Genomic DNA, 11140 nt, shown 5'->3' with positions numbered 1-11140 from the left:
GAGGTGGTCTTGGTGGTGGTGGTTTTGGCGGAGGTGGTCTTGGTGGTGGTTTTGGCGGAGGTGGTCTTGCTTGATGTCGATGATGATTCCGTGCATGTGGCCGTCGTGCCATGCCTTTCATGTTGCTACTTTTATGATGTTTCATGTCTTGCACTACTTTTATGTTCATGAACTTCCGCCGGTGATGATCTTTAGATGATGATGATGAACTTGACTATGTTTAGATGATGATGATGAACTTGAGTATGTTTAGATGATGAACTGTCATATTTCTGCATAATTCCATATTATTCTGCTTTGAAATGCTGTCAAATGAATTGAAAAAGAGAAAACAGGGAAAATAAAAAAAATAAAAAAACTATGCCTACGGCAAAGCCGTCAGCATATATAAGCCGAGGAGTTACCAGGGCTTGCCACGTGGCAGATCTATGCCTACGGCTTTGCCGTAGGCATAGCCCTGATAACGAGGGTTGTTTGACGGTTTTGCCCCTGTGACCAAGGTTACTCCGTGACCTTTTGAGTAGGTACGCCCACAAACTAATTCTGGAGTGGCCAGTTGACCGGTCTAAATGGACAGCTTATATTAAATTTTTTTTGGGGTACTGTAAAAGGGCTCTCAAGGTTTGAGTTACTGTCATGCCACGGTACTTGAAATACCAATTCTTAGAAGTAAAATGTTGAGAGTGAAATATACGACATGAATTAACATACCATGGTGTTGATGTCTGCAGATCAGACTCAGCCCATGGGTCCATCTTTAGTCCATATAGTTGGCAATCACATCGCATCGCACCATCTCATTAGTCAAGACTTGTCCCTTGGGATCTGCTGAACTATTTATTTTGTTTTGAAAAATCATCATCCACGCAATTCCAACGTTAGCCTGTATCCCACCTCCATCTATTTGTCTTTTGATGAAAGTTCATCAGAGCGCAATTGATCGCCAGATCTGTCTCCAGCCGTTTCGATGTCCCCAACTAGCCTGTTGTTGTTGTTGTTGTTGTTGTTGTTCCAAATTTGCTTCTAAACTCATAATCCTGTTAAACTTGAAAAATAGACAACACCCGGCTGGTTGAGAACCTCATGTACATCTAATGCACCCAAAACGAGCAGTGCCCCACTAGGTTCAAAAAGTATATGGGATTATACAGACAGTGACAACGCTCGATGCCTCCAGTTTCTTGCTCTAAACATAACAGTGTATTTTATGATGGAAATACGTTCACGATAAGACTGTGGAACACTGCACCAACTAGATATGGATCAAGACATTTGGATGTTGATTCTTTCAAGCGGATATGGAGACATAAATGCGTATAGAGAACCAGTCAAACTCGTTGCCTGACAAATCAGTCAAAGTAGTTGGCTAACACCATCCATAATATCTTCTGCCTTATCTTCATGCTTCAATATTGTTCGTTGCAATTTGAGCCATACGTCCACCAGCCACCCACTTCCACGGATCGACTGATCCAACGGCACGATGGATCGCCCGTTGCTACATGCCCTCCTCTCCGTCCTAGCAACAACGTGCTTCGTGCTGCTGCACCACACAACAACGCCAGCGTCTGAAAGGCATGCACCCACTTGATCTGCAGCCACACATAATTTTGTTCTAGGTCTTCCCTTTGCCCCGTCAATTGGGATACTCGAGTAGTTTTCATGTTAAACGGAAGATGACTGCAAAAGGACTCCATTGCCCCATTCATATATCATTCACTCTTAGCCGCATTATTTCTCTCTCGTATCTCCCCACAGCCCATGCATGATCATCGATCCAGTTTGCAACCCTTCTCTTTGTTGTTGACACAAATTTCAATGCTCATCGTTCGATGGCTAAGGCCTGCTGGTTCTTGGTCTTTGTGGGGGTGTGGTGGCTGCCACTGATACTGCTCGTGGTGGCCGAGGACCAGCAGGGTGGAGACTGCTCGGACGAGAAGTGCGGCAACGTCAGCATCTCCAGTCCGTTCTGGCTCACCGACAGACAGACTGGAAGATCATGCAGTGCTTTTCCCTACCAGGACTTCGATGTCGCTTGTACTAACAACAATTATCCATCTCTACGGAGCTCCCTACCTTTGAACATGGGCTTCAAAATCCTCAACATCTCTTACGAGCAACGCAGCTTGTATGCAGTCGATCTGGGCAAGCTGAACGTGTTGCAAGCCACCGACAAGTGCCATGCGGTGTTCTATAACACCTCAGTCAAATTGAACCAGCCGTTCAGGATCACCCCCGTCAACCTGAACCTCATCCTGTACAACTGCACCGAGGAGGACGGAGCAGCGGCCGCGGCACGTTGGAACATAGAGCTGGTGAAGATGAACGTGAGCTGCATGAACAAGTGGGAGGTGCTTGTCCGCACGGGAGTACATCATGACGCGACCGGGAACTATGCTAGCTACGCTCTGGAGGGCTGTGCCGCCGTCGTGGTGCCGGTGTCGGGCTCGTCGGCGAGGGCTAATGCGAGCGTCTATGAGCAGCTCTTCAACGATGGGTTCCTGTTGGCATGGGATCCCCCGCTTCATCCCTCTATACTTCCACGTAAGTTCACTTGCTAAATCATCTTTTAATTAGTTCGTAGGTGAGCTAGGGCGCCCAGTGCCTAATTTGCTTGGATTTCCCTTATCTAGCAAGGAATCAATTAAATTGTAATATGCTTGTTTTTGTTAGATATTTTACGGATCACCCCTTCTCTTTGCTTTGAAGTGGTTAACTATGCTCAACCACGATTAATTACTGGAACTCATGATTTGCATTACTTTAACAACTTATTATGTCAAGAAAGCTGAAATGCCGATTCTTAAAAGTGAAATGCTGAGAGAGAAATTTCGTACCATGACACTGCTGCGTGCAGAGCACACAATCCTTGGGCCGTCCGTATCGCTACTGTCTGTAGAGCTGCAGAGCAGACTTAGTCCTTGGGTCCATCTTTAGTCCACGGTTGGCCGTCACATCGCATAACACCATCTCATTAGTCAAGGCTTGTCCCATGGGTTCTCCAGACCTAATTATTTTCTTTTGAAAAATCATCCCTCAGCCAGTCAATTCCTTCGGACTCTGGCTGTCCCCCACCTCCATCTATTTGTCATTGCATATATATTGACCACCCAATTCATCACCAGATCTCCAACCTTTCCAGATGTACCCAACCAGCTTGTTGTTGCTCCTGTGGGTATGTTTCGCTTGCATCGCAGACATTAGACCAGGCGTGCAGGCACAAGCAGCCTGCCAACCGGAGCGATGCGGCAACCTGACCGTCTCTTCCCCATTTGGCATCGCCTTGGGATCGGAGGAGAACAGGTGCGCCCAACTTGGGTTCCAGGTCCACTGCTTCGACGGTGTCCCATACCTTGGGTACTACGAGGCTGGGTTCCGGCTCCAGATCCTCGACATCTTCTACAACAACGGTTCCCTGCTCGTCTTCGACGTTCACAAGCTCGGTGACTTCAATCTCTCCGGGGAGAAAGGCTGCCATGTCCCCAAGGCCAACGTGGCCACCAAAATCGGGCCTCCGTTCTCGATAAGCCCCCGGAACCAGAAACTCGTCTTCTACAATTGCACCCGGGCGCCGGCGGCCCAAGCGGGGCTGGTGGACACGGTGTGCCGGAACAACACGTTTGTCCGCACGGGAGGGCGCTATAATGCGTCGGGCGTGATAGACGGCAGCTACGCTTTGGAGGGATGCAACGCTACCGCCGTGCCGGTGCTGGGGGCATCTGGAGAGGCGAACCCCAGCGACTACGAGGAGCTCATCAGTGATGGCTTCCTCCTGACATGGCAGCCGCCAAATTACCACAGTGGTAAGCTTACTCGTCCTTGTCTGTCGTCAAATACATTTTAGTGAAGCAACTAGGCGCCAGGCACTAGAAAAGTGCCCAGGATTAGACGCTTGGACGCAACAGTTCAGCCCACTTAGATGATCGAAATCGCCTGCCTTTGGCGTCTGAGTCCCATATTTCAAACAACCTGGAGCATAGTTGAAGATTTGATTAGAAATGAGAATACGTTTAAGATGACTAGCTAGTGAGATATGGATTCCTAAAAAAAAACAAGTGAGAGATGCCAGACCTGTCACCGTCAGGCATTGTTAGTGGCAAAATGGCACCGTCGACCTATGCAGTGGTCCTTCCAATCTGCCACTACACACAAGAAAATATTTGACCAATCAAGATTTTGAAGTCATCAGAAAGTAAAGACAACGATACTTTGACAGTGGATGAGTGCAGGAATAGTTAGGCCAAGTGAGACCTTCTTGCCTCTCATCTAGTTTGCCCACTGTTATGTAATACTCCGCTACTGCCATGTGCAAGAGCAAGAAGATGGATCCATTCCACTTCTCTGCAGCTGCCATGTTCTACTCAGCCAGGCTTCTGCTTACCCTCCTCTCTGGCACCGCCACTAGCACCCAAAACAGCACGACAGCATCGAGTATCTATAGTGGTAGTGGGTATGGAGAAGTAAATGCGTCGACAGAACCAGTCAAGCTTGTTGGCTAAAACCACTTATACTATGTTCAAATCAGACTTGTTCTCCCTTATCATCGCCCTTCAAAATTATATCTTCAGTCGACAGAACCAGTCAAACTTGTTGGCTAGCACCACTTGTACTATGTTCAAATCAGAGTTGTTCTCCCTTATCATCGCCCTTCAATCAATATTACATCTTCAAATCAGACTGTTGGCATGTATTCAACCTCACTGTTTTCCCTTCTTTGGTCCTTCGTTCAGCATCTCACCTCCATTTATTTATCTTGGTATCATCCACGCAATTTCTCCCTCTTCATATCCCCTCCTCCTACCATGAGTTATGCCAGTTCAGGATTGGTTCACATCTACGCGAAAAACTTATCCTCCTCGCGCCATAGACCATTGTCTCACTGAAATCATTGACCAAAATTCTCCTCGTGTGTTCCCACGTGTCGGGCCATGCTGTTCTTCTTCCTCGTCATCGTCTCCGGAATGCTGGCACCGATGCTCGCGGCGACGGCAGACAGTGGATGCTCGCCGGAGCCATGCGGCAACTTGACCATCTCCTCCCCGTTTGGGATCGTCTCACGTCCTGAGGAGAACAGGTGCGCACACTTCAGTTTCCAGGTCCACTGCAGCACCGACGGCGTCCCATACCTCGGGTACAACGACCGTGGGTATAGCCTCCAGATCCTCGTAATCTTCTACGGCAACCACTCCCTGCGTGTCTCTGATATCAACAAGCTCAGAGATCTCGATTGTTCAAGCCACAAAGGCTGCCATGTCCCGAGGGCCAACACAGTCACCAAGATCGGGCCTCCATTCTCCATGAGCACCCTCAACCGGAACCTCATCTTCTACAACTGCACCATGGCACCGGTACCGGCGACGGCGGGGCTGGTGGAGACGGCGTGCCGGAATAACACGTTTGTCCGTGTGGGAGGGCAGTACAATGAGACAAGCGGGGTTGACGGCAGCTACGCTTTGGACCGCTGCAGCACCACAGCCATGACGGTGATGAGCTTGTCGGGCGAGGCGCATGCAAGCAACTACGAGCGGCTCATCGGAGATGGCTTCCTCCTGACATGGGATCAGCCCCCTCTCCCGACATTTATTAGAGGTAAGCTCACTGATCCGTCGTGAAATACTTCTCTAGGCAGTTGCTCTCTATAAAGAAATATAAGAGCGTTTAGATCACTCTTACGGAGGGAGTACTAGCTAGGTGCCTAGGATCAATGCTTCGGCGCAGCAATTTTATTCACTAAGATGATCAAAATCGTCTGCCATAGGGTGCAAACCATCACTTTTAAACAAGCTGGAGCATAGTTGAAAACAAGCTGGACTGATAAAAGAATTTGTCAAAAAAAAAGTGTAGATGTGACACCTGCAACAGTCGGTCAATGCCGGTGGAAAATGACAACGATACTTTGACCAAAATGATCACTCAAGATTTTGTATAGTCATCCCAAAGTTCATAACTAAAGGATAACGATACTTTGGATTTTTTTTCAAAACTGTGATGATTTTTATAGCAAATTCGGAATCTATACGTCCTCACACAAGAAAATCAAAACTAGCACCCCGTCGGCCTCCAGTTGGCCGAAGAGGGGCTCTTCGGCCTGCGGTTGACCGAAGTGGGCTCTTCAGCCTCCCGTTGGCGGAAGAGTACCCCAACTGGACTGAAGAGTACTCTTTGGTCTACCGTTGGCCGAAGAGTGCTCTTTGGTCATCCGTAGGCCGAAGAGTACTCTTTAGAGCCCAAGGCCTAGCATAGACAAAAGAGCGCAGCCATGCAGCTTCGGCCTCCTGTTAATGCAAAAAGTTGGGGCCCGAGGACTCTTCGGCCTACGGTTGACCAAAGAGTGCTCTTCGGCCTACGGTAGACCAAAGAGTCCTTTTCAACTCAGTGGGGGCACTCTTCGGCCAACGGGAGGCTGAAGAGCCCACTTCGGTCAACCGCAGGCCGAAGAGCCCCTCTTCGGCCAACTGGAGGCCGACGGGGTGCTACTTTTGATTTTGGTGCGTGAGAACGTATAGATTCTGAATTTGCTATAAAAATCATCACAGTTTTGAAAAAAAATCCCGTGGACTGGTCACTAACTCCCTGGTCAATAACTAAGCCGCGTAAACAAGTCTTCCAACTCCGTGTTACCTTCCAGTCCCCTACTACTACTAGAGTGCAAGAGCAAGAAGATGGATCCATTTCACGTCCATGCTGATGCAACTGCCATGAATCGGCTCAGCCATGCTTCTGCTCGCCCTCAGCCTCCTTTCTAGCACGACCACTAGTGCCAAAAATCTGTCGTCCTGCAAGCCGGCCGTGTGCCCCTTCTGGCTCAACGGCACACACCCGCCAGAGTGCGGCTACAGCGCTTTTCAGGTCAGGTGCGTAGATGGCAGGGCGTACCTCCAGCCGTACCAGATCTTCGACATCTCCTACGAAGACAACTCATTCCGGGTCATCAAGCCCGACATCTCCTACGGCGGCATTTGTGACAGCGAGCTCAACATTAATGCCTCCTCCGACCTCGGCCTCACGCCCTTCCGCATTAGTGCGACCAACCAGGAGCTATTCTTCCTCAACAACTGCACCGAGCTCCGGTCACAGCCGCCACCACCTGCGTGGGCGCCTGTCAACTGCTCGGATGGATTCACCTTGCCGACGTCCAACTCGTTCACATGGCTTGCCGGAGCGTACAAGCCCAACGACCATTGGAGTCCGGTGCCAGGGGGCTGCAGGGTGTCCATGATGCCGGTGCTGGGGTACGAGGGCGCGTCCGGGGCGGACTACGGGCGGCTGATGCAGAGCGGGTTTCTTCTGGAGTACATGGTGGGTGACTGCAAGGCGTGCGAGGAGAGCGGAGGGCTTTGCCTGATTAATACCACCTACGATATCTTCGAGTGCCACCTGCAAAGGCCGCGTGTCTCCGTCCAACATTTGCGGTGAGCTTCACACGTATAATAGCGACAGTGAGTTTGAACATTTGCGGTTTAGTTCAGTTTTGGCAAGATTAGTAAGTTCTTTTTTTTATCTGAAAATAAGTAACTTCTGGTATAGAGGAGATTTACAGGAGAAGTGAACACATCATGCATCTATGCCTGCTAATTACTACACTTCGTATACTAAAATGTAGTAATAACTAGTGCGATCGGTCCAGTTCTGTACCCTAAGTACTCTTCCGTTTTGGTGCACTGTGGATCATGCTGGTACCGCGTTCATTGCAATGTCATTGAAACACATCTCATAATTCACAGTCTATGCAATCTCTTATATTGGCTATCAAATCTACACAGGCCTATAATTAAAGTATATTTTTTGTTAAACCTGTATTTGAGCGACATAGTTGCTAAGTCAAAAGAAAGCCCATGTTCTTTTCTTCACTATCTTGCAATGATTTTTTTTTTGTATACTTCATCAGCAGAATATTGGATATTCATATACGATGCTTATCTCTTTCTTTTGGAAAAGTAACCAATGTAGTACTATTAGGTGACATTGTTTCTCTAATTGTTACATTATATTCCAGGTCGCGAGAGGAGAGGGAAGAAGATTATGGTAATAGGTAGGTAATTTTTTTTTTGCATTTTTTCATATATAACAATTTGAATATAAGTAGTTCACTAATAGTGATTCTTTATGATAAAATAAGAACTTAAACATTTAGAAAAAATTATCATGTCTGTAATCACTGAAAATTGATTCTAAAAGAAAAAACTGAAGAGAAGGTTGTGACTATACTCAGGCACACTGCACCCCCCTATTTGTTGGTTTTTGATCCGTGCATGAACTTTATATTTTTTTTTGTTTCCCTCAAATGAAGCAGCACATTAATTTCAAAGTTTGCAGGTCAACAAAATACTAAAACTACAATGTGTGGAAAAAAACTTTTCGACTTTTTCTTACATCATATATACTACAAATAATATTTCTTAACCGAAAAATCTGATTTCGTATATTTTTTCCGGACCAATAGACTATGAAACTTTTTTCACACATTGTAGTTCCGAATTTTGTTGATCTGCAAAGTCTGAAGTCCATATGTTTTTTCATTTGAGAGAAACTTCCATGTAGTAAGTTAGTTGAGTAGCACACATCAAAGCAGTATTGAAAAGCTCAGATAAGGGGTGCAGTGCGGCTATGTTTAGAAAAAAAACAGTCTCCAATCTGAAACAATCAATCTAAGTTTGTGATTAATAACAAGACTGGTCAATTTTTGACAATTAGGGGCTGTTTGGTTTCTAGCCACATCTTGCCACACTTTGCCACACCCCACCTTAGGCAAATTTGATCAAGTTAGGTGGGTGTTTGGTTCGAGCCACACCTAAGGCAAGAAATTTTTTTATGAGAAGTGAACCCCACGTGTCATACGCATAAAAAGTGTCGCAAGATTCCCTTAGGCAAGCCAAAGTGTGGCTAACAATTTGAGCAACTCAAGTTAGGCAAGTGTGGCAAAAATAATGTTGCTACTTTTGCCACCATGTACTCTTGTGGAAGGAGAAATTTAAACTACTGACTGTCTGGAAATCATAGTATTATAACTTCTGTTTTACAAAAGGAAATAACATCTGCTTCCATCTCAGGTATGACATCAGCAACTGCAGCATTTCTCTTTGCATGTCTTTATGTGCTGATATGGCATAGAAAGGGGAAAAGACCATGGTTTCTCCTTTGCAAGAAGACTAGCAGCAACACTGAAAAGAATTACGAGGCAATGATAGTGTCATATGGATCCCTAGCTCCAACAAGATACACGTACTCAGAGGTATTGAAGATAACGTCTTCTCGCAACAATCAGCTTGGGAAAGGTGGTTATGGTGTGGTTTTCAAAGGAAGACTACATGATGGTCGTCTGGTGGCTGTGAAATTCTTGCATGACTGCAAAGGAAATGGGGACGAGTTTGTGAATGAGGTCATGAGCATTGGCAGGACCTCTCATGTTAATGTTGTTAGTTTATTTGGGTTTTGTTTGGAGGGATCAAAACGAGCTCTTATATATGAGTACATGCCCAACGGTTCCTTGGATCAGTACATTTATTCAGAGCACCCCAAAGAAATTTTAGGATGGGAGAGGCTTTATGCGATAGCAATCGGGATTGCTCGTGGCCTCGAATACTTGCACCATAGCTGTAATACACGTATTGTCCATTTCGATATCAAGCCCCAAAATATCCTTCTAGACAAAGATTTTAGCCCAAAGATTGCTGATTTTGGTCTAGCTAAATTGTGTCATACAAAAGAGAGCAATCTTTCAATGACTGGAGCTAGAGGAACAATTGGATTTATAGCCCCAGAAGTTCACTCTCGAACCTTCGGGGTGGTTTCAACAAAGTCGGATGTTTATAGTTACGGAATGATGCTGCTGGAGATGGTTGGAGGTAGGAGAAACGTAAAATCGATTGTTGCAAAATCCAGCGAAAAGTATTTTCCAGATTGGATTTACGATCACTTTGCACAAGATGATGGACTACAAGCATGTGAAGTGACAAGAGAAATTGAGGAGATTGCGAGAAAGATGACATTCATTGGCTTGTGGTGCATACAAGTGTTACCTATGTATCGCCCTACTATAACCAGAGTTCTAGAAATGTTTGAGAGAAGCTTAGATGATCTGGACATGCCGCCAAAGCAGAACTTCTGTGAACTACTGTAAGATATTTCTCTCATATTTTTGTTAGTTTGTTTCTTTGCAACAACCTGACCTGCATGTTTATCTCTCATTACAGTGAAAGTTCAGCTCACAATATGGATGTACAAAGTTCAAGTTCTACCAGATCTGAGGAGATCAGCCTTGTGAATTCAAAAATCCTACAACAATCGCCAACTCTTTGAGCAGATAGGCCTTGTGAATCAAGACTGTGAGAAGGTGGCTTGTACTAGAGTACATTCAGAAATTGAACAAGCGCAGTGAAATTCGGCATTGTAGTAGACCATATTCCATATATGCATGACCTAGAGTCAAGAGCATCCATGTACCAGCGTCCTAAGTTACCGACCACAGAAGGAATACAATTTATTGTGATGAGTTTTGTGTTCCAACTTCCAACTGCTAAAAGGCATCGGAGGCAGACAGCCACCAAGGCCTTCTTGCCTGTAACTACAGCCCCCAAAATTTCATAATCCGGATGCATACAATGTATATCCATCTAAGCATTGTAACATTATATGCCAATTCATAGCAAACAGATTAATCGTAAAAGCAGAACGCGTATACATACTTGGGAGCTGTTCGGGAAGCCTCCAGCTCCGCCAGATTCAAAGATCCGCAGAGTACCTATTTCCCCGCTCCGTAAATTTAAACTGCTGCTCCGGCTGCTCCGAGAGCGGAGTTACGGAGCGGGAGGGACTCCGAACAAGCCATTGGTCCTCTTCATAGATTGTATCCACTCAATCAAGCCGTGCTTCTCCGTAGTTTGTAGCCATGCTTTTCCTTGACTCGCGCAGAACCCTGCCGGCGACCACCGCCCAACTCCGCCCGCGTATTCCTCTCCCTCCGCCCTGTGGTTCCTATAAATAATGTTTATCCACTCAATCAAGCCGTGCTTCTCCGTAGTTTGTAGCCATGCTTTTCCTTGACTCGCGCAGAACCCTGCCGGCGACCACCGCCCAACTCCGCCCGCGTATTCCTCTCCCTCCGCTGGCGAGCCGAGGGGTTGCGCCGCCTCTCAGACAA

The 11140-nt window shown here is 46.5% G+C and overlaps 1 protein-coding gene across 3 annotated transcripts; it reads left to right on the top strand.

Annotated features, from left to right (window-relative positions):
- Positions 1-1692: 1692 nt before the first annotated feature.
- LOC125528058 (LEAF RUST 10 DISEASE-RESISTANCE LOCUS RECEPTOR-LIKE PROTEIN KINASE-like 2.4) lies at positions 1693-10492 on the top strand. Of its 3 annotated transcripts, XM_048692576.1 has the most exons (6): positions 2602-3825; positions 4483-4490; positions 4993-5589; positions 7997-8032; positions 9051-10116; positions 10194-10492. In XM_048692576.1, the coding sequence occupies exons 1-6, from the start codon at positions 3143-3145 to the stop codon at positions 10297-10299; spliced, it is 2496 nt and encodes an 831-aa protein (XP_048548533.1). In that variant the 5' UTR covers positions 2602-3142; the 3' UTR covers positions 10300-10492. The 3 variants fall into 3 exon arrangements, with proteins under 3 accessions (XP_048548531.1, XP_048548533.1, XP_048548532.1); XM_048692574.1 differs by lacking the exons at positions 2602-3825; positions 4483-4490; positions 4993-5589 and adding an exon at positions 1693-2544; XM_048692575.1 differs by lacking the exons at positions 4483-4490; positions 4993-5589 and having other exon boundaries at positions 2620-3803.
- The last annotated feature ends 648 nt before the right edge of the window (positions 10493-11140 follow it).

Source organism: Triticum urartu, unplaced genomic scaffold (genome assembly GCF_003073215.2).
Source record: "Triticum urartu cultivar G1812 unplaced genomic scaffold, Tu2.1 TuUngrouped_contig_4604, whole genome shotgun sequence".
Classification (NCBI taxonomy): Eukaryota; Viridiplantae; Streptophyta; class Magnoliopsida; order Poales; family Poaceae; genus Triticum; species Triticum urartu.
This window is presented reverse-complemented; position numbering and strand designations above follow the sequence as displayed.

What these genes read in the sequence shown, in the direction of transcription:
- LOC125528058 (XM_048692576.1), top strand. Translation starts at nt 3,143, where the DNA reads ATGTACCCAACCAGCTTGTTGTTGCTCCTGTGGGTATGTTTCGCTTGC. An exon ending in TCTCCCGACATTTATTAGAG is followed by an intron (nt 5,590 to 7,996) that starts GTAAGCTCACTG and finishes ATTATATTCCAG; the next exon opens with GTCGCGAGAGGAGAGGGAAG. An exon ending in GAAGAAGATTATGGTAATAG is followed by an intron (nt 8,033 to 9,050) that starts GTAGGTAATTTT and finishes CTTCCATCTCAG; the next exon opens with GTATGACATCAGCAACTGCA.